This window comes from Podarcis raffonei, chromosome 12, assembly GCF_027172205.1.
Source record: "Podarcis raffonei isolate rPodRaf1 chromosome 12, rPodRaf1.pri, whole genome shotgun sequence".
In the NCBI taxonomy this organism is placed as follows: Eukaryota; Metazoa; Chordata; class Lepidosauria; order Squamata; family Lacertidae; genus Podarcis; species Podarcis raffonei.
The window spans coordinates 12031736-12058026 of NC_070613.1; the positions used below are offsets into that span (position 1 = coordinate 12031736).

Below are 26291 nucleotides of genomic sequence, written 5' to 3' on the forward strand. Positions count from 1 at the left end.
CTGCAGGTTTGTTTCATAGGGCATTCTGCATAAAGTTTTTGCGCTCTGTTCTGAGGGAGACAAATAGCTGGAAAATACTAACAAAAGGGCTAGGCTGTCTGTAAATTGGTAGCGAAGCTCAGAATGTGCCATTCGGCTGGTAAGTGATCAAAGCAGGTAGGACTTTTGAAGGCAGGCGATGACGGAATAAAAAGAAATGAGTTTGAACAAGACAGAGCTGTTGTGTGCTCTGAGCTCTTGGGTCTAAGAGGCTGGCAGGCAACTTGCTCTGGACAAAGTTGTGCTCCCCTGGTAAGAGCAGGCCTGTAGCTTGGGTCTAGCATTATTAACAAAGGTTCAGTAGTGAGTAGACATGCCTATATCCAGTTCCAGTTGCTTCTCCTGTTCCTGCTCCTTTAGTACAGAGCTGACATAGCCACTGTACGCCATGCTCTGGTAACTTCAAGACTGGATCATTGCAAATCACTCTATGTGGGTCTGCCATGTAGTAGAGAGAAAGAAGTCACATTCTAGTTCTCCATACAGGTCTCCCACTGAAACCAGCATAGCATCTAGGTCTGTGCTGCACCATGTCCACAGTCCACAAGTGAAGCTTTGAATTCACAAGGTCATGGGTCTAGTCCTCCACCCCACTAACTGTAAAATGCTAGAGGAGATGAGCCAATGCTCTGACTCACCTGGAGATGCTGGAGATTGTACCTGAGGCCTTCTGCACACAAAGCAGATGCTCCACCATTGAGCTACAGTCCCTCTCTGCTGTAAAATTATATGGTCATTCTGAATACAGTACTGCAAAATGGGCAAGTGGCTGTTCCCATGGTCTTGTTAACTTGATTTATATTGCACTGTACTGCAGACACACACACACCCCTTCACAATTTTCTGAGCATGCTTTATGCATTTGATGAAGCAGGCTGTTGCCTGCAAAGTTCATCATATACAGGGCCGGCACACCCATGAGGCAATCGCTTCGGGCGGCAGGATCCACAGCGGCAACAGATCCTGATGTAGCTCTTTAGTCCCCTCCTTGTTCCTTATGTAGATCTTCACTCACCCTTTCTTCCCTGGTGGGGAAGGGGAGGCTGCCATTTTGTGGTTTGCCTAAGGTGCTGAAATATATTGGTTCGGTCCTGATCATACATATATACAGTCACAAAGATGCTTCCACAATGTTGCTATTTTGGCAGCTCCTTTTTATGTTTGTAATTTCTGCAGGGTGACATGACTCATCTGGAATTGCTCATGCGAGGGGTCCCCTTTTCATAAAGATCCACCACGCTTCAGTGTCCACAAAAATCTAAGCAGTAAAATTCTCATGTGAAAATGTCCTCCAGAAAGCCTGCATTGGGATCTCACATGATCATCTCTTGAAGTGCTTCATTAAGCTTGAGAGATCTGAGAAAGATGTTTGCAGAATAAAGTAATTCCTGATTAATGCTGAAGTGTCAAGGACTTGCCAGCCCTCTCGTTGTATTCCTATCAGGCATTTAATTGCTGAGCCGTGCCTGATTATAAAAAGCTTCAAAAAAAGGAATTCAAAGAGAAATTCAAAGAATGAAATGAAAATGAGCCAATGAAATATTCCGTGCCCAATGTTTTTCTTGCAGAATAGAAGCTAACACTACACAGGCATTATCCCAGGATGGAGGACTGATTATATCAAACTTGCTTATTTAGTAGGGTTTTGCATGAGCCCCCCCCCCAATCTGATCTAGGGACCCAGAGAATATGTGCCTCTCCTTTTCTCCCTACCCACCACATGGGATTTTAAACCCTAATATTAATGTTTAAACATGCAGTTGTGATGGGGGGAGAAGGAGATGCATGCAGACTTCCTACAAGTCTCCTTCTGTGCCTTCTTCTTACTGCCAGGCTCCCCCTCCCTTCAGGTGGACCCAAGAATGACCTTCCCAGAATGATCTGGGGCAACCTCAACCCAATTTGGCCAAATCCCAGGCCTAACTAAGTCAGGATTCATCTGGATCCAGTGAACAGCCCTAATACTTACTTTTACTATGTTCAATGGGGCTTACTCTCATATAAGTGACCATTGGATCGCAGCCTTAGAAACAACCTCTTCCAAAGTATTTTTCCTCCCTGTGATGTGGTGCACATAGAGCTCTCCACCCTGAAGTTCCCACGCTAACAAATTTTTTGGATCTCATGGTCTTCTTTCCTCCCTTTTTTTTATTTACGTAGAGGAGATCCTGAAGACCCATATTGCACACTGGTGGTCCCCCGATGGCACAAGATTAGCGTATGCAACTATCAATGACTCCAGAGTCCCCACTATGGAAATACCTATGTTCACAGGCAGCCTCTACCCTAAAGTGGAGACCTATCATTACCCAAAGGTAGGATGGATTTGATCTCTTTAACGCCTGTATCTTTTTACTTCCACCTGGTTAAAATACAAGAACATGTAGCAACGTAACCAGAAAAGCCCATTAGCTTTACACGGAATACTTTAATTCATCCTAGTAAACAAGTCTTCAAAAATTACTAGACTGAAAAGAAATTACTAGCCTGGTGAGGGCTGCCAGAGAAAAGTTAAAGCACTATATTTCTGTGTTGAGCTCATATCCACACCCCATATTTATGGCACATGGCTCTCCTCAAAGAAGCCTGGGAACTGTAGCTTACAGAGCTACAGTTCCCAGGATTCTTTTGTGGGAACTCATGTGCCTTAAATGTGCATTTAATGTGCTTTAAATGTGTGTTGCAAATGTGACCTTTGTTTCTATGCATTCCATCCCCTCTTTATATGCCTGCTCACTTCTTGCATGGGATTCCATGCCCTCACCAGCCCCTAGTTCCTGCTCACCAATGACCACTTGCCTAGTGATTAAATACAAGGCATCTTTAACCACCGCCCTAATCACCTCAAGAGCCAATTGCAAGTTTGTAGATTGTTTTCCCTGCAAAGCCATTCTGTGGCTTCCAGTTGAGCAGAAGGGGCAGAGGGGCTGGGGTGGTGAGAGGTCTGTTTCGCCTTTTATTTGTCAACTGTTTTTTTCACTCTGGCTACTTTGCATGGGAATTTTTCCCTTCTGAAGCAACCATAATGGCTTTGTATTTTAAAAAAATATAATAATCACTGGGGAACAATTTCAGAGCTATAGGTAGCATCACATTTCTGAGCTACATCTGCATTCTCTCTGTTTTTCTAATCCTTAGTCCGGTTCTGAAGTTTGCCAAGTCCAGCACTAAAATCCTCGTTTATACATTCTTACTTATAAACAGAATAAGTCATTTATTAAACACTTTTTTTATCATTCTGTCTTCTTTTGTCTTCTAGGTTGGAACAGAAAATCCAAGCATTTCCTTACATGTCATTGGTTTGAATGGGCCTACTCATGATCTGGAAATGACTCCTCCTGATGATTCAAGAATGAGGTTTGTGCTGTACTAGCTACTTGTGGCAAAGACCTGAAGTTGTTACCTACCACTCCTTCCATTAAACCTCCTTTGTCTATTATTATTGTTTCTAATTCCACTGTCTTTCCCCTCCTCTCTTCTTGTCTTGAGCACTTAGCCGTTTTGATGACAGAGAGGCTTGGGCTATGCAAATTTTCCATGGCCCCTCTAGCTACTATTGCAAAAACTGCTAGACTGAAAAGAAATTACTAGCCTGCTGAGGCCATTAAAACATCCGCTTGTTGGCACAGATCAGTCCAGGGGTCTCAGAAGGGTTATTTTAAAATGAAAATCCAGCTGATAACACTCCATGCCTATGGATTGCACTGTGGCTGTAAATTTAAGGCAAAACAGCTTCAGTCTATTTAAAGGCATCTGTTAAAAAAATTATTTGATATTCAATTTGAATCCCGCTCTTCGGCAAAGAATAGGCTTTCCCATTTGATCCTCACAACACCCCTGTTGAGGTAGACTAGGCTGCAGCCAGCTAGCCAGTTTTGTGGCTCAGCAATGATTTGAACCAGCAACTCCTTGCTGAGACTATCACTTTGCCCATTACACCAGAACTGGAAAGGCTATGCCACAATAATGCCATGCTAAGGTTGGAAACCTGTGAATGATTGGCTTGGAAATAAATCCTACTGAACTCTTCTGAGTAGAACATGAATTGGATCATACTGACCCACAACACAATTAAGCAAGTATAGCTCTACACACCTACTTACCCCAAATGCATTATATGCCTGTCTAATTGCTGTTTCCAGGGTGGTTACCATACCTAATGTCACCTGTGCCATTACGTCAAATGTTTGCTCCATTCTGACCTCCATTTCTGACCTTTATTTTTTATTACTGTTATCATTTATTAAATATGTATCCACCCCTTCCAAAGGAGCCTAGGGCAGCAAACAGCAAAAACATTAAAACAGTGAAATTTAAGATTAAATGTTTTGCGCTGTGATTCTAAATACCATAGTTTTTTTAGTTTGAAAATGAATTCTTTTGAAAGCAGTGGGATTTCATGTCAGGGTAACCTTATGGAAACAATGCTTATCTTCTTAGAAACCCCTGATTAACGAAAAGCTTTGGATACCCTCCAGGGTAGTTGAATCAATGAGCTTGTGCTGTTTAGTGTGTCCAGTATATTGCTAAGGTTAATTATCTGTACTCTGTGGGGTATATTATAGGTCTCAGATTTAATTTAGCACGTTCAAAGCTCACCTTAAAGTCTGCTCAGATGACCTAGGCATTCAAAGGTTAACTATTTAGACATGACTTAGAACTATTTATAAAATACATAGTCCTCAGAATGGTCCAGAATATATGCTGAAATGAGCTCTAATCTCAGACTGAGCAAAGAACAATGTTTAATTCTGAGTTTATAATCTCTGACATTTGCATCCAGTTATTGGGGAGCATGAGCCTTTGAATAACCACTCCTCTGCCATGTGGGTCTCATCCACTGTAACCATTAATCCAACTGAAAATAAATCATATTGAACCAGAAAGTAATATATCATCACCATCATAATTACACAAACTGTATGATCTGGTCCAACATATTCCTCGTGCAAAATTTGGAATCCCTGGTTCTCATCAGTCGTCATCAAACCCTTAGTTTTGTGACCCAGTTTTGGATTGTCTGAATGCCTCTCTCTATTTTGATTAAAAAATAATAATAATTCACCACCAAGTTCAAGAAAAGACATAAATATAGCCATCACACCATGTTGGAAAACCTCCTGATTCCAGCTGCTTTGGGTTTCTAGAAGGTGTAGGAGACAACAATTTGTCCTACTTTCACATTGATTCTTAAATTGTGCAAGCTTGTTATCAATGGCCACTCGCCGTGACGGCTGTGCCTCCATAGTTGAGGCAGCATGTTTTTAGTTGGTGGAACTGCAAGAGAGGAGGGTGCTGTTGTGCTCAGGTCCCCCTTACAGGTTTCCCACAGACATCTGGGTGGTCCCTGTGAGAACATGATACTGAACTACATGGGCCACTTGCCTGAACCAGCAGGTTCTCCTTATGTTCTTATATTGTGTTCTTAACACTGTCGGAAGGAGTTTTTCATTCTCTGCTTATTTTAGTTTTATTAACAAAAGGAAAACAAGCTGTTTTCCTAGAGCAGTGGTTCTTAATTAGCTTGTGGTTGTTTAGTCGTTCACTCGTGCCCGACTCTTTGTGACCCCATGGACCAGAGCATGCCAGGCACTCCTGTCTTCCACTGCCTCCTGCAGTTTGGTCAGACTCATGTTGGTAGCTTCGAGAACACTGTCCAACCATCTCGTCCTCTGTCATCCCCTTCTCCTTGTACCCTCAATCTTTCCCAACATCAGGGTTTTTTTCAGGGAGTCTTCTCTTCTCATGAGGTGGCCAAAGTATTGGAGCCTCAGCTTCACGATCTGTCCTTCCAGTGAGCACTCAGGGCTGATTTCCTTCAGAATGGATAGGTTTGATCTTCTTGCAGTCCATGGGACTCTCAAGAGTCTCCTCTAGCACCGTAATCCAAAGCATAAATTCTTCAGTGATCAGCCTTTTTTATGGTCCAGCTCTCACTTCCATACATCTTAGCTCAATTAGCTAAGCATTGCTAATTCAAAAGCCAAGCTATTGAAAACATTGATACCTCCATGGTACCAACTGTGAACCACTGCCCTAGAGAATATGCTGGTGCCAAACTGTCATGTGAAAGAGAGGGAGAGAAAAAATGTTTATGATACTGAATTTCTAGTGCACCATTATATTTCCCAAACTTCAAATGCTAGGCATGGGCAACTCAGTTGTTCTGCCCTGCAGCAGAATGCTTGTGCTCTGTCTTCTTATTTTGCTGGATAATCAGATCGTCTTCATTCTTCTGAGTCCTTCCTCCTCTGTATGCACAGCAAATCCTTTCCAGAATGCAAGCGATTTCTTCAGCGACGCAGCACATTAATCCCAACGAGAGCAACAACTCCTTTATACATATTTTATGGCAAACAAATGAACTCATAAAAATTTTATGGACTGTACACACTGTGAAAAGTCATTGTCTTATAATTTAAAGATGACTTTGACCTGTGCATTCCACTTGAATATGATAATGTTGCATGATTTGTCAGTCTTACAACTGCGACACTCATTCATTATCAAGTCATTTACCCCTTTCTTAGCTCAAGGGGGAGAAGTGGCACGCTGCATGCCTCGAGAACATAAAAAAGCAATAGGCAGGCAAGGGGCTGATTATGATGTAGGTAGTATGGGAATTCAGACGAAGTTCAAAGAGAGGAACACAAAAATGAATCCTGGACTTGTTACAATCACGACATATTGTAGTCTCGTTCTGCATCAAGTTTATTAATAGTCCACATTCCAAAAACAAATATTTGGGTCTGTACAGTGAAGGGAAATTGTGTTCCTAAGTACGTGTAAGAGTAGCACTCACATGCCTTCATTTGTTTTTAGGGAGTACTATATAACCATGGTGAAGTGGGCAACCAGTACCAAAGTTGCAGTAAACTGGCTGAACAGGGCACAGAATGTTTCTATCCTGACTCTCTGTGATGCAACAACTGGAGTCTGCACAAAGGTATTCATTTTTATTTACCTGTAGCATGTATCAACCACGTGCAAGTTCTCAGGGCACCTTACAAGTAAAACAAGTTGAATGTTCAATAGTAGTATCAGTGTTTTGATTCCAGGCAGCTGAACACCCATAGCTTTTCATTTGGCATTTGCAGTCTGCACCAATTTTTTGAAGCCTGAAAAAGGTGAGCGACCCGGGGTACATTTTGTGTGCATTGAAAGCAAAAGATGCATGCGACTGGAATTGAAAGAGGAAACTCCCTAGTTTCCCTGGGACAGATGTGAAGCTAACTGGCTTGTAATTTCCAGGATTCCCCCTGGATCCCTTTTTAAAAGTGTGCCAATTGGGCCAGTACTCTTCAGTCTTTTGAGACTCAGGGTCCAGCTTTAATTCAAACATGCATTTTAGAACTCATTTCTTACATTTTTCACTATGCATTTGTATGGTGGAAGTGCTCCTGTTTCAGCCTAGCTTAGATCAGTCAGCAACCTGCTATTAGCTCCAGAGCCACCAGTTGAAGACTTAGGTCTTTTGGGTGGTTGTGTAGGTGTGGCATACGACCATCCCCTCCCCCATTCAGTGATGTAATATAGGAGCCAACTTAGACCTCAATGCAAAAGCTCCACCTGAGGCAGGCCATGTTACTCATCATTATTCATCTCCCACACAAAAATTGGGATGGGGAGAAATTTGACACTCAGGATCCCCACTCAAACAGGTGTTCATATGTGGCCTGGGGCATAGCTTGGCCCAGGTGTGTGGTAGAAGGGGGGGCGTTTCAGTGTTCCCCCACCAAGCAAACCCCTGGGTTGCTTACAAACAATGTGAATAATTATCCTCTTACTGTTATTCACATAGATTACTGCCATGCTTTAAACACATTCACTTGTTTAATCAAGAGCAAAGGCCTTTCAAGTTGCCTGCTCATAAATCATACTCAGATGGGCTCCTCTGTGCTTGCTCAGCCATTGTTGGAATTGAGTCAAATAGCTTTCTGCCCTGATGAGCAAAGTATAATAGATGCAAACTACAATATAATATTTTAATTATGTTGCTTTGTTTCAGAAACATGAAGATGAGAGCGTAGCCTGGCTGCACAGACAGGTAATAGTGGTCTTTCCATCTCCTTAATAAAAGGTTCCACACTCAAAAGCAACAGAGCAGAACCACAAAGGGGCAAATTGAGAGATGCAAACACACAGATCAGTAGTGACATAGGAACCTATCTTTCTATAATAAAGCTACTCTTTGTCTAGGGATGCTAACTCTGTGCGCTTGTGTTAGATGCAGCAAAAGAGATGGAAGAGTTGGTCGGAAAAACTGTTGACTGCCAGCTTACGCTTCAGTGTGGTGTAGTGGTTAAGAGCGGTAGTCTCGTGATCTGGGGAACCGGGTTCGCGTCTCCACTCCTCCACATGCAGCTGCTGGGTGACCTTGGGCCAGTCACACTTCTTTGAAGTCTCTCAGCCCCACTCACCTCACAGAGTGTTTATTGTGGGGGAGGAAGGGAAAGGAGATTGTTAGCCGCTTTGAGACTCCTGAAGGGGAGTGAAAGGCGGGATATCAAATCCAAACTCCTCCTCCTCCTCCTCCTCTTCTTCTTCTTCTTCTTCTTCTTCTTCTTCTTCTTCTTCTTCTTCAGCAGAGGCCTTCTTCAGAGTGGGCTGCTGCAGGCCCAGGAGAAAGTAGACTCTATTCCATGAAGCTTATGCCATAATAAAGGGGTTCTTTTCCCCCCAGACCACTAAGTCATCAGGGGCACTGGGGTGGGGTAGGGAGATGTTCAAACTGGAAGATGGACTGCCCTGCCTGAAAATGGTAGGGCTAACAGGGCAGAGGTTTCCTCAGTCAAACAGTTCTTGGTTCTGAACCATGGTTAGCAAAAGCCCATGGTTCAGAGTAATTATTATTGGTGTTGACATTGAGTCAATCAGAATGGCAGCGTTTTGCGAGGGGAAGGCATGTAGACAGATAGCAAAGTCTGGATCAGCTGTTCCAGCTTAGTTGGTAGCCTTTGGCAGAAACAAAGTATTAAGCTGTGTATTCTTTTAACAGAAATCTATACGATTGGTGCCTTCTAGCTGTTTCTCTGTAGGCCATTGTATGCGCCTGTGATTTTTTGTTTTAACTGTGCAAAGGGATAATATATTTGAACATCAAAGTGCTGCGATGCCCAAAATCTCCTGAGGGTTATTTCTCTTGATCAGAGTCACAGAGCTGCTTCTCAATGAACAGCAACAGCAGAAGCCTTTGGAATTGCAGGGCTTCAAGATTCTAAGGATCAGCCAGCTCAGCTGTATGCTGTTTACAAGATACAGCCCTAGAACCTGGAAGGAGCTCCCTGCTACCTTACTACTGCTCTTGTCAGGGGCTCCAGGGTATGACCTGTGAATGCTAAGGCGTAGTTTAGTGGGACTGAATGTGCTCAGGTGTAACAAACGCTGTAGTTTGTTAAGAATGCTGAGAGTTATTCAGAAACCCCTGTTTCCCTCATGGGATTACCGTAGGGGTCAGCAACCTTTTTCAGCAGGGGGCCGGTCCACTGTCCCTCAGACCTTGTGGGGGGCCAGACTATATTTTTGGGGGGAAATGAATGAATTCCTATGCCCCACAAATAACGCAGAGATGCATTTTAAATAAAATCACACATTCTACTCATGTAAAAACATGCCGATTCCTTGACCATCTGCGGGCCAAAGGCGATTGGGCCAAATTCAGCCCCCGGGCCTTAGTTTGCCTACCCATGGGCTACAGTTTCCAGAGTTCCCTGGGAATAGGGATGGGTTATTAGACCATGCTGGGAATTGCAACTCTGTGAGGGAAAGAAGGGGTCTCCTAAAAACTCTCAGCACCTTTAGCAAACTACAGGTCCCAGGGATCTTTGTGGGAAGCTGTGACTGCTTAGTGCTTTAAATTGTATAGTACAGATGGGACCTGAGTTTCCAAGGACAGAGCAGGCAGGCAAGTCAAGCATATAAACAGAAGCAGGTCAGTTTATTTTGCATCTGGAAAGGGGAGCAACCAATCAAGGGAGGAGGGCATTGTGGACCAAGGCAAAAGGCTGGTAAAGCTACAACTTGTGCCCACAGTGTTTTGCACAAGGATAGCCTAATTTTCACTGAGCTGGATTTCAGCAGCAATCCTAGAAGATACATGGTTTGAATCCACATGTGGCTGAAGGAGCCTGGCAGAAGGATGGGACTGGCACGGTTGCTGTCTTGAGTGGTTTATTTCAAGATTCATGAATATTTATCTGTGCATTCATTTGCAACTGCTTGGTATTTGCAGAACGAAGAGCCCGTCTTCTCCAGAGATGGCAGGAGGTTCTTCTTCGTCCGAGCCATCCCTCAGGGAGGGAGAGGCGAGTTTTACCACATTACCATGTCTTCATCGCAGGTGAGACAAAGCTCTGCTGCTGCTAAACGCCTTTTTGGGTGTGGGTGAAAAGTAATATACCAAGAATATTGGCTCTCTGGATGTTGTTGGACTCCAGCTCACATCAGCCTCTGGCAGCATAGCCGGTGGTCATGGATGATGGGCGTTGTACTCCAACAACATCTGGAAGACCACAGAATCCCCACCCCTGTAACACACTTACATTGGCAGTTTTGACGATATAACAAGTCAACACCTAGACTTATCACATGCAAAGCATTTCCAAGAAAATGTGCATCTGTTGAAGACAACGACATCTGAGTACTGTAGTGGGCTGATACACAAACAGTGTTTTGCAGGAAATCCTGTGGCTGGCTTGCTATCAGTGGAATCTGCTGGCAAAAGGGGTTTAAATGAAAAACATAATTTGCAGACCAAAGAAAGAGGGATTGATGGGCAACAACCAAAGAAAAATGAACTGGTCTCCTTTGATGGAGAATTGGGCTGAGGAACAGCTGCAGCCCCGCAGAGTGAGCAGGTTTGACTGGGTTGCACAGAGAGTAGCGAGGAGGCTCCTTTGGGTGTGAGCACTGAGGGCTTAGGGTGCAGGGTGGGTTAGATCCCTTAGAAGAAAGCATTTCTGTATGTTTTTCAGATGCAACTTCTGTGACCCTGAAAAGCGAGCATCCATTTGTAGCCAAAGCGCTGGACTTAAGCTAGGGAGAGAGGGCTCAGATTCCCACTGAAACTCACTGGTGACTGTAGGCCAGTCACTGTCTTTCAATAGAGCCTGCCTCACAGGGTTGTGGCCACCTTGAGCTCTTTGGAGAAAGAGTGAGACAAAAGTGAAATAAGTAGAGTTTTCCCAATCAGACTCCGCTCATCTGTCTCTGCTTCATCTTCACCACTTTTGGAGAGGCTTCAGAAGCCCTATGGCACAATTTGAGAAATTCTGGAATAGCGCTATCCCAAGCATGAATTTGGCTCAATTTATTATTTTCACTTCCAGGAGGACAGAAGAAGAATAAATTAGTGTCTTTTTAAAAAATGCATCAGGAAAAGGGACATCAGGAAAACTTCCTCTGAAGAAAATAATGCAGATAAATGTTTGATCATTGTTAGAACACCTTGCTCTATGTTTTGAAATTCATCTCTTCCTCCTTTCTCGGCAGCCCAACAGCAGCAGCAACGATTTACAGTCGATCACATCGGGTGACTGGGATGTGACCAGGATTTTGGGATATGAGGAAAGGCACCATAAAATGTAAGGAACACCAAACCATGCCAAGTCAGCTTCCATGTCTTAGAAGTTTCAATTGACAGCACTGCAAGGGTAACTGGATTAGTGGAGCGCTTATGTGTGACACAGTGGGCATTGCTCTGGATTGAAACCTGTGATATTAATGTGCTTAAATACAGAAGCTAGGTTTCCCTCGCATTACTCTGGTAAGTAGGAAAGCCTCCTCTGTGAAATGGGTGTAAGCATAAGAATCAGAATATTATTGTGAGGATGCTCCTGTCCAATGTTTTACCAACTAAAATGATTCATACTACTGTGGAATAAGTAACTTCAGGACAGTGGCTTAAGGAGCATTTTGGATATATCTTACTTGGCCTTTGGCTTACTGCTACACACATAAACATTTTTCCAATGTAAAAAGAGTATTCAAAGACATTCAACACTGCTTCTCGGGGGTGGGGGCTGTCGTATTGCAAACGTGGAATCTCTGAAGCATTTGGGTACCTTTTAATCCAGCTTTTTTTTTTTTATAGAACATCCGTTTAAAATCAGTACAATGGACAGCTCTTTTTCTATTGCTTTGTATAACTGCTGAATAATAAAATCTCTTTAGAAATTTTCATCTGACAGCTGGAAGGCTGGGATAATTTTGTGTATTTAATTGCATGTAGCTAACGATTTTGACAAATGTGTGTTCAGCTGCATTTGGTGAACATATTGCATTTTCTTTTAAAGTTCTTTCCAAATGTGAAACATCTGCATGAGACCATTGGTGCACTGCTGCCAGGATGACATTTTTTAGCAACACAAATTTGCACATAGGTTTATGACTGGTTGTCACCACTGCCTGCATGACAGGCAGGTCCAATCATGTAGACATGAAAATCATGAGCTTTAGGGGGAAAGCCCCCCCCCTATAATTTTGCCTCTTTTTTCTGTTCATTTTACCATTGCAAACTTGCAGCCACAGCAATAGAGACTTTATTTGAAACAAAACAAAAACTGGAATTATAACTTAAAAGGCATCAGAATAATGTTTCTAGGGTGCAAGGAGTCCATGGGGCATATCTCTTCCACCTTTCTTCTGAATAGTTTGTGCCTATGGAGATAACCCAGGTGAAATACTGCTCTCAAAAATCTGGTTATAATCTATGTGCATTTTATTCTAGCTATTTCCTCAGCACAGAAGAGTTACCAAGGACACGACATTTATACAGGTATGATTTATTTTCATGGAAGAAACAATGTCCAGACTTTTCCTTGAAAGAGGTTGTTATCAGTTCTTCTTACACCTGAGCAAATTCAGTGCAAAGTAAGCCAAAAGAAGATACATGGAATTGTGTCACAGATGTGGGGGAGGACTCAGTTTCCCAAAAGAGCAATCAGTTTCCCAAAAGATTTACAAGTGGTTTTCTAATTTGAGAAATGGCCGCTCACCCCGGTCTGGGGGTGGGCGTCGTTTGCGGCCCAGCGTGAGGCTTCCCTGTCCTCCCGCAGCCACACCGTCCTTCTGACCATTGCTCCGCTCCCCTGGCTGTCATGGAGCCTGCTGGGTACCACCAAACCCAGATTCAAATTCTGGCCTATCCACGGCGGCCTGAGGAAGGCAGGGGCAACCGGAGCGGACCGAGTCGGAGCAGGCTTCACTCTGGTCTCCTCCAGTAGAACAAAAGAGGGGCCGGAGCTGCACAGTTGAAAAGTAACGAAGAGGAGATAAAGGCTTGAAATGGTACTGGAGGAAAAACATTTTCAAATGATAATAGTGCTAATAAAGCAATAAAATTCCCAGGTGGTGACCAACTTCCTTAGGGGCATAAGACCAAGGCTCTGCTGTCACAGCAACTATCGCTTTTGGAAGGTACTGTACTTTTCGCTCTATAAGACGCACCAGACCACAAGGCGCACCTAGTTTTTGGAGGAGGAAAACAAGAAAAAAAATATTCTGAATATCAGAAGCCAGAACAGCAAGAGGGATCGCTGCGCAGTGAAAGCAGCAATCCCTCTTGCTGTTCTGGCTTCTGGGATAACTGTACAGCCTGCATTCGCTCCATAAGACGCACACACATTTCCCCTTACTTTTTAGGAGGGAAAAAGTGAGTCTTATAGAGTAAAAAATACGGTATTTTCCAGTACTGTTTAGAAGCCTCTTCTTTTGCTTCCTTTGGTTTTTGATGCTGCCGACACTCCTCTGCAGGTGCGTGACTTGGGGCCATTTCCTGCTTCCCAACATGAGGAGGCCCCACCCGCCAGCAGAGGAAACGGGGGCCTGCCAGATTCTTCAGATGGGGATGTGGGGGGTGGGCTGGATTAGGAACATAGGAATCTGCCTTATGCCATCTTTCTCAGTGTTGCCTGCACTGGCTGGCAGCAGAAGGTCTCCAGGGTTTCAGGCAGGGGTCTCTTCCATGTCTACCTGGAGCTGCAAGGCCTTCTGCATGGGAAGGGAATTCTCCTGACCACTGAGCCACTGCCATTTCCCAGTTCGAAAAACCAAAGCAGCTGTGGACTAGACCATCACACCATGCCCAGGGGCAGCTCCAAACCCTAAACACATGGTTGAGAAAGCACCCAACTCTGTCCAAGGTCCTGCCATCCCAAATCCACATCCCTGTTCCAAGCACTGCCAACTGAATAATCAGACGTGTTGTTTTCTCCTCTTTCCCAGTGCCAGCACTAAAGGGCCCTTCAACAGGCAGTGCCTCTCTTGTGACCTGATAAACAACTGCACGTACTTCAGTGCATCCTTCAGCCACAACATGGCCTATTTCATCCTGACCTGCGAAGGTAGGATTCTCGTATTGTCCTATAACCATGCGGCAAAGCAGGCCACCTTATGAATAGTGCCGATAAGGAATCACTCTACGGCTGTACAAGGCTTTAAAAGCAGCCAAGCGTGGCTGACTGGGCCAGATACCCCCAACCAGGTGGTCTCCAGGTGTGGCTGGAATACAACTCCCAGCATCCCTGGGTGGGTGTCGAGATGCAGGTCAGCACACAAGAAGCAGAGTCTTTCGGTGCAGTAAATTCTGTATTCAAGAAAACGGCACACAACACTCCCGGCAGGTCCTGCCCCTATAGAGCAGTTGCCAGGACTGATGGCCCCCCGCCTTCAACACTCTCTAAGGCTTCTCCCCTGCCAGATGTTTCCCAAGCAGTCTCAAACTGTGTCTGGGTACCTGTAATCTCAGTTCTGCTCTGCACATCATTCCACATGCCTTTGGAGACAAGGGGGAAGGGAAGCTGGTCACAGTAAGAAAGGCAGACTCCCTGTATTCTCTGCTTCAGCCTCTGAGTCTGAGCTGCTCCCTGTCACAGGCTCGCCTTGCTCACTAAACCCCGTTGCCTCTTCAGCATCCACAAGCAACCACCTCCACTCTTCTCCCTCTGACATCTCCTCAGTGTCCCACCACCAATCCCTTGGCTCTGAGCCTTCCTCCTCTGGGGTGTCCCTTGGGGGTTCCCCAGCTGGTGCCTCCCACCATTCCCCGTCATCCAGCCAGTCCCTGCCACTGGATGACCTTGCTGGCTGGGCCTGATGGGAGCCAAAATCCGGGTATCTGAAGGGTACCTGCTTGAGGAAGGCTGGACTAGGCAGCCAGCTGCTTCCAGGATATATGATGTAAAACACTGGTAATGAGATCTGGGCTAAGCAGCAGTTGCTCCTTCGCTTCCTCTCCCCACCCTGCAACTCCATCAAGCATTAAGCCAGATGGAAACAAGGCCCCTGCCAACCCTCCCATTGTAGAACAGCTGTTTGTGGACCTCTCAGCTTCTGGAATTTGCTGCCATAAGAAATGAGGAAAGCCACAATAAACATTTGCCTGCTTTCAAGACAACCTGGCTTGGACAGACTTTCAGCTTTCTCATCATTTTAGCAAGCAAAATTGATACACTTTGCTGGATGTTGTAGGGCTTGGAGGCAAAGGTTACAGTTTTACTTGAGAGTATATCCTGTTGAATTCAGTGGGACTTATTTCTGATTAAAAATGCAGGGTTGTAAACGTTCAGGTTGCAGCAGGGTCTCTGTAACGCGCAGCAATGTAAAACAGGGGAGCTGAAAGCTCTTGGATGTTTGCTCAAGGCAATGTGAATGTGTTGTTTTGATTCCTTGTTTCTCACCCATGTCACCATTGAACTTGTTAGAATTAAATATCACCGTTGAACTTGTTAGAATTAAACCTTGCCGCAAGCTTGGCATTTATAGACTCTGCCCTGCAGCTACAGATCTAAAGCTCTTTAAAGTATTTCCTGCAGAGTTCATTTATTCTCTTTTTACCCTGTTGGATATGCCTGATAGATATAGTACATGTGTCTTTAAGAATAATATTTAATAATAATAAAGCTGGAACATGAGGCATGCCAGTTATTAAGAGCTGATTCACAGTTATTTACATGCTTTCTCCAAAGCAGAGCAAAACTGGATAAAAAATTATACAGGATCTAGCTGCAGGGAGACACAAGCAAGGCTTCACACCACCTGCCTTTGAGCAGATACCCCTAATGTTCCCCCTTTTAAAAATGTTCTTGAATATCCTACCTGAGGAAGTGTTCTGTGTAACTCACATGTCTTGCATCTAGCTTTATTAATATGGACCGGCTATAATAAAGGTATTGCTTTTCAGATACGGTGAATATAGTTCTCAAAGACCCAAATGTTAACCTGATTTTGGTAAATGTCGTAAGTTTCTGACATTTTCCAACCGTCTTGTTACTGGTAAATATCGTTCATGTCTGTATCTACAGCCGCACTTTGAAAAGTGCAAATGAGCCAGAGCTAATTGCAAAGTAAAGGTAAAGGTAAAGGTAGAGGGACCCCTGACCTTTAGGTCCAGTCGTGACCAACTCTGGGGTTGCAGCACTCATCTTGCTTTATTGGCCGAGGGAGCCTGTGTACAGCTTCTGGGTCATGTGGCCAGCATGACTAAGCCACTTCTGGCGAACCAGAGCAGCGCACGGAAACACCGTTTACCTTCCCGCCAGAGCGGTACCTATTTATCTACTTGCAGTTTGATGTACTTTCAAACTGCTAGGTTGGCAGGACCAGGAGCAACAGGAGCTGACCCCATCGCGGGGATTCGAACCGCGACCTTCTGATCGGCAAATCCTAGGCTCTGTGGTTTAATCCACAGCGCCACCCGCGTCCTTTAATTGCAAAGTACCAGTATAAAATAAAGTATCGACAGGCCAGTGCATTGACGCAGTGATAAGCAGGCAACTCAGAAACCTCTGTGTGACAGAGCTCCCCTCTGCCCATCCTGTCGAGAACTGAGCAGTGCATTAACATGCTTCCCTGGGAGGGATTGTAGCTTGCTGTTTACACATTAAGTCACTGAATGTGTTAACTGTTCTGGCCAAGATTATTCCCTTCCAGACGACTGATTATGAAGATGTCCTTCTCCCCCCCCCCACCTCCTTCTTTGTGTACCCCTCCAGCACAGATATGTAATTAATGCTGGGGGGCAAGTTGTGACCTTTTGCCACTTTTCCTGTGGCTCGGGAAGCGTAAATTAGTTTCTGATGTTTTAGAGCACAGCCAGACTAAATCAGTCTTTTGCACATGGCCATCTTTTGCATTTATTTGCTGGTCCCTCTTTCCAGAGGACTAGTACCCTTAATTCTGAGTGATGGTCAGGTCATAAGCCTCCGCTGTGCATGGCTCATGTTAACTCTTTGAGAGGGAAAAGTAATTCATTCCCTTTCATTAAAGCAGTACTTTAAAACACAGGGCAGATCGGAGGTCTCCTGCCCCCAAACCCCAGGCTTCACAAATGCAGCTCCTCCAGATTAAAAGTAGGATACTATTAACTCACTTAATTTTTTTTTCTTAAGAGAACATCTGTTCTGTCACCCTTTAACAACATCGTTATTAAAGTAGGCTGTGATTAATTCAAATTGTCACTTGTGCGGATGTCGGCATTAAGTTTCTGCTTCCTCTGAGCAGACCAATCGTTTGTATGTTATAAAATACTTCATTGTGGTGTGAAGCACCATTAATTTAACATAAATTACCCTTAATTGTTCGCTGACGTGAAAGACAAATAAATAAAAGGAAATGGAGAAAAGCGATTGGCGGCTTCTAGTTTAACAGTGACTTTTACACGGAGTGAAGGTTGGCCGTTGTGCCTCCGTGTAATTGACCAGAGCAGATGGTTCTGCAGCGCAGCAGTTTTGCCTCCTTACTGTACTTGCAAATATTTAGGAAAGGGGTATGGCAGAGCGCACAGGTACTGAGCTGTGCAATTCATCTGGAGGCAAATAATTCACCACGGAGTTCTCCAGCTAGCTAGAGCTGAATTACATAACATGGTAATATCTACTCTGAGAGGCAAGTTAGGTTGCTTCCAGACAGCTTGTTTATTGAGCATTCGGCTTATTTTGTTTGCACAGGGTTTATAAGGAGGTTAGATGATGGTGGCTACGTACTGAGATTAATTCTGATTTGTTTGTGGGGAGGTTAGATGACGTATCAGTCGTTATCCCACATTTTCCTATGCATTTCCACATCACTTTCCTTATACAGGCAACGGCTGTTTTGCACAGGGGTTACATTCCTGATCCTTGATTGTGTTGGCAAAGTGCACATAAGTGCATTAGGCCCTGCTCCACCACCTTCCGGGCTGCAGTGATGCATGCAGTCATGGACATATTGGACCAGCCTAAAACGGTCAAGGCCTGTGGTGTAAAAAAATAATAATCTAATTTTATGGGAAAGCAGGTTTGTTGTGCAACAGCTGCAAAGCAACTTTAGTTGTGCTCCTGGATTTCCTGGTTTATGATCGAGGTCACAACCACACCATACTTTTAATGCACTCTTATACCACTTTAACAGTTGGGACTTCCTCCAAAGTATCCTGGGAATTGTAGCTTGTTAAGGATGCTGACCTCACCCAGAGCTACGATTCCCAGGAATTCAGTTCCCAGGATTCCCCATGCCTGCTCAAGTGGTATAAGAGTGCTTTTAGTGTATGGTGTGAATGTGGCCCAAATCTCACCCCAAAATAGTGACCGTCTTACCCTTGGGGTAAGAGATAGTGACTGGATTAGGGCTACCAAGTCAACTTGGTGGCTGAGTGGAGATTTGAAGATGGTTCAGCCTGGGTCAAATCCTGAAATACCATTAAAATCCCTGGAATGAGAAGTAATCAACTAGAAATATCATCTTATGGAAATAAACAAAATAATATAAATCAAAAACTTTAAGGAAAAAATTAGAATTAGAAAAACTTAAAATTGAACAAAGCCTTAACGGGATGCCAGCTACAAACCTCTGAACTATTCAGTTTCCTCAGAAGGAAATAGAGAAATCATAAACTTTAAATGACCAAAATTGTTCAATTTTATGTTTTTTTCCCATAAGATAATATTTCTAGTCGATTACTTCTCGTTTCAGGGATTTTCACAGTATTTCATTTGTTTTGTGTAATTTCCCGGCTGCGTGACTGTCTCTTTTTTTCTCCTGGGTCAAATCCTGAGCTCTAATCACATGGCCTCTGCCAAAGAATCCTGGCAAGAATAGTTGATGGAGAGGGTGCTGATAATTCTCTGTTAGAGATCCCTAGTTCCTCTCCCTTCCAGATAGTCCCCAGGTTCTCTGGGCAGAGGAAATCGACAGCGAAACCAGTTTAATTCAGTAGCACAGATTTGCCCTAAATGGTCCAATTCCCCTTTCAAGCAATCAATGATAATAGCAGCTAAATCCCTCTAGTGCCCTCAGTAACAAAGCTGAAGAAATGGAGGTGTCATCACACGGTACTGAGAACAGGAGGGGTGTGTGTGTTTATTTCCAGCTTGATGAATGACCTTGGCTGAACTCATTATTCTTGAGAGTCTAAGTGCAGATGTTCCCATCCCTCAAGATTTAGAGCTTGGAGAAGAGCTGCATCTTTCACCCTCTGTGCCAGCTGGAGTCTTTATTAGGATTATTGTTTTCTGATTTCAAGAGACCTGTTTAACTTTTTGTGAGCGCTGCAGGAATGTTAAAGACAGGCACTCAAGAATCTCTTGTGTTTGGGGGGGGCTAAAAGAGGGAGAAGCCACCGAATGTAAAATGTATTTTGGGGAAGCAAGTTCTTTCCTCCCCCAAAAATATAAAATGCCACTTTATCGACATTGTTTGTGTGACATGCAGATCTGTTAAAAGAAAACTGAGATCTCAGCTTACTTTTTCATTCCGATGGTTTAAAAAGTAAGCATCTAGTCCTCCTGATTGTAAAGAGTGGCTCCAGATAAGAATGAGCAGAAGATTTGCATCTTGAGCTAGGTATTTTCTCCTTATTTACTTAAAATATTTCTTAGCTACCCTTCACTGAAAGATTCCACATCAGTGTATAGAAGTGTGTGTAAAATCAATTCACACAACATATAAATGCAATCTGAAACCAATAAAGGTTTCATTCCGAAAGCTAAAAAGAAAGAAAAACAGAAAAGAAACAGTTCCAAAAACCAGACATGCTAGCAACAACTACTACTGTCCAAAATGCCTGGGCCAATGACAAAGGACTTCACCTGGCTCTGAAAGTTTCTAATGTCAGCATGATGTGAGCCTCCTTAGAGAGGACATTTCACAGTTGGGGTGCCACCACAGAAAAGGCCCCTCTCTTTTGTAGAAACATAGCAGCATGCCTCTGATGAAGAGGGTCCTTGGAGCAGGTCTCTGTCTAGAAGACCTGAACTGTTCCTTCAGATAAGCAGATTGCTCCACGAATGGGGAGTTGCACACTTGCAATTCCTTCCAGACATCCATAATGTAAAATGGGATCTCTGAATTAGCCCCTGAACTGCCAGAACAAATCCATCTTCTTAAATTGCATGAAAATAGGGCAGCGTAGGTGGTTATTGTATGCACACCTGTGGAACGACATGATCTTAATACTTAGAACGGGAGCCCAGCTGGATCAGGCCAAAGAAAAGCTCATCCAGCCCAGCATCCTGTTCTCAAGTTGGCAAACTAGATGCCTGTCCGAAAGCACAACAGCACTCTCCCCATTTGTAATACCCAGCACCTGGCATTCAGAATACCCCCAACAATGGAGTGTGGCCATTGTGTCTAGTAGCGACTGATAGCCTTTTCAAGAAGGATGCATGTGAAACATGGCGTGGGGGGGGATGGCATAAATGCCTTGGAGGCTTAGAAAAGCAGTTCAGTATACTTTTTTTTATATCGGTGATTGCCAGCACATGCCACAAACATCTGTCTCTGGTGTTGAATCTGAACACGCCACTGACAGGACAGATCTTTTAATTACAGCCGGTGGCTCCCCAACGCTCCCGGCGCCTTTGTTTATTAGTATGATAATATGGTATCCATGTATGAACTGGGGTGCGTTAAGCTATACATAATGCATGGCTTAGCAAATAAAGAGATATTGGAAGCTGTACGCTGGGGCACGATGGCCGTTGCCAATTATCATACTCCGGCAACACCCAGGCCCTTTGAGTTCTTCCCGCTTGCAGCTGCCCTTTTAAATCATTCATTGCTGCTTAAAAGATACTCTGCTGGAGCCTGGCAGAGACAATTTCAATTTTCATTGTTTACATAGTGGGAGTTTCACTTGTGGTTTGAAATTATGGGCTGCACATAACTGCGGCTGAGCCAAAGAGAGCAGGTTTTCCTTTAACGTTGCATTTTGTTTCGTTTTGTTCCACTCATCTCCCATGTACAGTTTCTGTGTTTTGGTAGCTGTCGCTGAATACAGATTAGTTCGCTGACATGATTTCCACGAGATTTTTAAAAGGGGGGAAACATTGGACGCTCTTTGGAAATAAAACCACGGGTTTCTCCAAAAGCGCTTGGCAATGTTTTAACTTCTTTTTTTAAAAATTGGCTAGCGATATTGGACACACTGATTAATGTTTGTTAATTAAGCAACTATCTAGAGAGTGCCGCAGTTTTAAAACAGCGTTTCCCCATTGATATTTGTGACAAAAATAGAGCATGAACCTGATGCTCCCAGATGCACTGTTTTCGTTTGCTTTTAGATGACTTAGGCTGGGACTTGGAGAGACTTGTACACATACACACATAGCACTTCCACATAGGAAAAGGGAGATAACATTTTTTTCTTAACACTTTCATTGCATAGCGTGTTGCTCTGAGTTCCTCTCACCCTGAGGGGAAGGGGATTTTCAAGGATGGATGATACTGATGGTGAACAAGTCAGATTAAATCTACTGTGTTTGTGTGCAAAGCTTTGGGTCCTGCTTATTGTCTAGGCATTAGCTGTATGTTAGCATGGCTCTGTCTCACCAATGATATAATTTAGTGTTGCTCACAGCTAATAAACTGTGCCCGTTTTGCAGGATCATCATAGCCTTCCATGTGATGCATTTCAATTAATCAAAGCCTTCCTCGTCCTGTGACTGCAGTGCCTGGATGTGGCAAACAGGCACTTTTGATCACACATCCGGGATAATATCACCATTGCTGATTTTCATGCTCACACTAAACTGGGGATCTGAGAAGGAAATGAGTTGCTTATGATATCATAAGCCACTGAAGAGGAAGAAAATCTACTATTGTTTGCAGGTTTCAATTTATCCATGAGCTCCACCCAGAAGCAACTTATGTAGTATTCATGAATTCCTAACAGAGAGGTATATTACCTAGGCTGGACTGGGGGAGGAACTGTTGCCCTGGGAATGCTTGTGCAAGCACCAGAGAGAGACTTCACCCAGTGCAGTGGCCTAAAGTACGGTATTGTTGGAGGACCTCATTATCCATGTGGAGGCTGCGGTTGGACCAACTCAAAACTCCATGGCCTCCATGACAACCATGGGTCTCTCATCGGTCCAGCACATCAGGCAGGGCACACTCTCAATGGGATCATTGCCCCAAATGCTATGAGGACTGAAGAGAGGGGGAGTGCAGTGCACTTCCTTGTCATGGTTAGACCATTATCTGGTTAACGTTGGACTGACGATGGCAATTCCCCCTTGTAAGGGTGGTGGCCCCATTCAGATGGCCCACCAGTGGAGACTGATGGAATCCGGCATGTTCCTGAATGCTCTAGGGCAGTGATGGCCAAACTCGGCCCTCCAGCTGTTTTGGGACTGCAACTCCCATCATCCCTAGCTAGCAGGACCCATGATCATAGATGGTGGGAATTGTAGTTGAAAAACAGCAGGAGACCCAGGTTTGGGAAACACTGATCTAGAACAAGAGTCACTTCTGCTGGGCTGCTGCACAAGCAAAGTAGGAGCTGCAATTGACTGTGTGCTTCCAAAATTCTCATACTTTCTGTCTAGTCTGTCTCAATAGAATGAAAGAGAGCAAACTGTGAAAGCTGATTTCCGACAGAATATTTCACACTCCACGTAATATGTTTAGTCATCAAAGAGCTTATCATTTACATTTCCTGCATGCATTTTGAATGTGTGAGCAGGATAATTAAATTCATATGCGCCAGCTTTTCACTGAAGAGAAGCAGGGACACTTGAGTATTTGTCACACTCTGAGTGGGGACAGATGCACATGCACATGCAAACGCAGATGCCTGCGTTTTTTTCTTTCTTTCTTCCTCCTGCCATTCAGGCTCATTGCAACACATTTGACTGACATGCTGGCATGCAGATTGACTGCTGGTTTGGTAGTCTGTCTTGCCCTTCCCCCATTCCAGGCAGCTCTCTGCTTCTTTATTTTTTAAGGACCATGTGTGATTTGAAAATGCAGCATGCAGTTCTTTCCATTCTGAACTTTTTTGAGAATCAATTTCTACAACCTTGAAAGACAGCTTCAGATATGTGTGTGTGTGTGTGTGTGTGTGTGTGCGCGCGTGTGTGTGTGTGTTAGTGACATCACTGGGTTTTCCCAGCCAATCAGTGCTGTGCACAGCTGTGTTCTGGTTTCCCTTGAGCTGAAGCTGGGAATGAAAACTGTATACCTAAACAAAATGCAATGAAGTTACTTATACCACTGATCTAATGGTCTAGATCTGTCTGCATGCTTTCTTTGACAGCAGTGATCACTGCCTTCTCTTCTCCACCTCCAGCACATTGCATTTATCTACCTTGCCGCATTCTGTCCTGCGGTGATTTCTGAAGCCAGGGGGCCATGACAGCTTGTTGTTGTTAGCAGTAAACTATCCAGAAATTTTTGCATCTTTAAAGCTTTCATTTCCCTTGAACCCCATCCATCAGGTGCATAAAGATAGAAATGCTTTGTGCGGCATAAATTGCACGATGTTGGAATCATCTAAAAAAAGCAAATGATTTTAATTGTGTTTGCGCTAATTAAAATATTGACAAATTAGAGAAGACACACTGAGCACTCCATCGGGAAAGGCTGTCTGTCTTACATGTCTTTCTGTTTGGTGGTTGCTAATTATCCCTGGGTGATTTGCTGCTTAGATCAGCCTTCCATGAAATGTAATCCTTGGCCGGCTCCAAGGGATTTGGAATCAGGCTCTTAAATATAATTTTTAGATGCATCTCTCTCTCTGTTTTTTTAATGTGATGCATTTCTTTCTTCCTGTTTTCAAGGTCCAAGAGTTCCACTGGTAACAGTCCACAACACATCAGATGCACAAAGTAAGTGGTCATCACATGGTAAGAGAAGGCATTTCAGACTTCGGTAATTGGGGAGAGGGGGGGAAATTGGAAAGAAAGGCAAGGTTCCCACCAGAGGTCAAAGGCCTGCTGAAAGACAATATAATGAACCGTGTTTTGGGTTTAGATTGGAAGAAGAGGGGGGAAAGGTTGCTTAGAAGTGTGGAATAATAGTTGGAGTGTTGGATAGCAATTATGTCAGTTGACAGAAGAGGGGAAAGGAAGGCTAGAGGACATCACCTGGAACTTCTCAACACCCTGACCTAAGGGCCCAAGATTTTCATAATACAGAGCCGGTTTTGTTGAGGATGATAGTGGCACTAAGTGGGGGGAGTTATTAAGTGATCAGCTGACATCCCCAGCAAACAGAGCCTTTTCTGCAGCTTCTCCCATACTCTGGAATTCTTTCCCAAGGGAGGTTAGATTGACTCCCTCTTTGTTCACCAGAAAGCTAAGACCTTCCTGTTCAGAAAGTTAGTTGCCAATGGTGCTGGTTACTGGACAAACTGTGTTTTAATTGCTGGCTCTAAATGTGTTCTGGTGTATTTTAATTACTAGTTTGTTTTTTACTTTTTATTTCATTGTGTTGTTTTTAAATATGTTTTATTATGTTGTTTTTACATGTTGCAAGCTGCCTTGAATCCCAACTGGGGAGAAAGGTGGTTTATAGATGCATTAAATAATAATGGTCTTCATTTCCAAGTGGTCCAACAAGTTTGGGAAGTGCTGAGTTTAGGAGATTACAGTGGAGGCAAATGTCCTCTCAAGAAGCACCAGATCAGGAGAATAAGGTCTACAAACAGATGCAGAATCAATTGTAAAGAAGATTAGGAAGTAAGGATTTTGCACTCACCACAGATGGCTGACTTTCGCGGCAAAACCAAAACCTTTCAAAAGTTCAGCACAGAACTACCTTCGAGAAAAGGCATTCAAGCAAGGCTAAAGATGAGGAAGGTGAAGCTGGAGATGGGATAGAGGAAGCCCAAGCCTAAGGAAAAGCAAAATAACCATATAGCCATTGCAATCCTAGCCGTGTCTGTTCTGAAGTTCAGTGGGACTTGGGCTGCATACACACAATGCATTTAAACTACATGGCTTCCCCCAAAGCAAAATGGAAATCATAGTTTACCCCCCTCACAGGGCTACAGTTCCCAATACCCTTAACAAGCTATAGTTCCCAGAATTCTTTGAGGGAAGTCATGTGCTCTAAATGTATGCTGCCTTACTCCCAGATAAGTGTGATATAAATAAATATAGGCAAGCACAAAGCTTTACCAAATTGCCTCGCTTTGCATTTGATTATCGTATGCCTGGTTCTTATACGGTGCTCTCTTGCCATATTGGATAAAGAAAGCCATTGTGATGGCCTCCTGTTAGCAAAGTTCTATTTACTTCATAATACGAGGCCACATTAAGGGACCATTCTGCAGCAATCAGATAACTGTAAATCCCACCAAATATTATGGTGTGCTTACATTTAATTAAGAGCCGGCTATTTGTACTGCGCAGACAAGAGTTCCCAGCGGTCCCAAGGCAGGGAAATAAATTGAGAATTCTCTGGGAGATACGTCAGTCTCCTCTTGTTTCTCCCACTCAGCTCCCGCCTTCCTTTTGATGCAATTATGTGAGCAAATAGAATGGCTTTTCTGGAGTCCCGGCGTGGCCAGCCTCTTTCTGCTGATAAAGCTAATTGTGCGAGCCATAATTAAATGAGGATCCTAACATTTAACCAAACTTAATAGTCTGCTGCTTTGGAGCTTTCGCTGGGGTTATGATTTCAATAAAGATGAGAGCAGCCTTTTCAGGAACAAGTCTGAATACTCATTGAACCATTAAACCCACCTGCTGAAATAGCAGTGGGGGGGGCACACTGATTGGAATTGGCAGGCTTTTGTGATACTTCTTCTCCTTTTTAATTCATTGGAGACAAACACTTGAGCCCAGAATATGATTACGAGTTGCAGAAACGATACACTTGGGTGGAGGGGAGAAAGAAGCCTTGTCCCCCCCCGCCCCCGTTTTTAGGGTGGTCCATGCATAGATTATCATAATTCATGCATAAATGAAAATCTCTCCTCAAATTCCCAGCCTATTAGCTCACTGGCTTCCCTGTCAAATATGTGCATCAATCTGTAGGATGCATCATCAATA

The 26291-nt window shown here is 43.9% G+C and overlaps 1 protein-coding gene across 6 annotated transcripts in view; it reads left to right on the forward strand.

The window, feature by feature from the left end:
- DPP6 (dipeptidyl peptidase like 6) overlaps positions 1-26291 on the forward strand; it is a 519694-nt gene that overhangs the window by 477214 nt on the left and 16189 nt on the right. For all 6 annotated transcript variants that reach the window (XM_053359654.1, XM_053359656.1, XM_053359653.1 and 3 more), the window contains exons 9-17: positions 2200-2354; positions 3299-3396; positions 6862-6985; positions 8048-8086; positions 10271-10378; positions 11530-11621; positions 12767-12814; positions 14263-14381; positions 24075-24122. In XM_053359654.1, coding sequence (XP_053215629.1) covers positions 2200-2354; positions 3299-3396; positions 6862-6985; positions 8048-8086; positions 10271-10378; positions 11530-11621; positions 12767-12814; positions 14263-14381; positions 24075-24122 — 831 coding nt within the window. The remainder of the gene's footprint in view (positions 1-2199; positions 2355-3298; positions 3397-6861; positions 6986-8047; positions 8087-10270; positions 10379-11529; positions 11622-12766; positions 12815-14262; positions 14382-24074; positions 24123-26291) is intronic.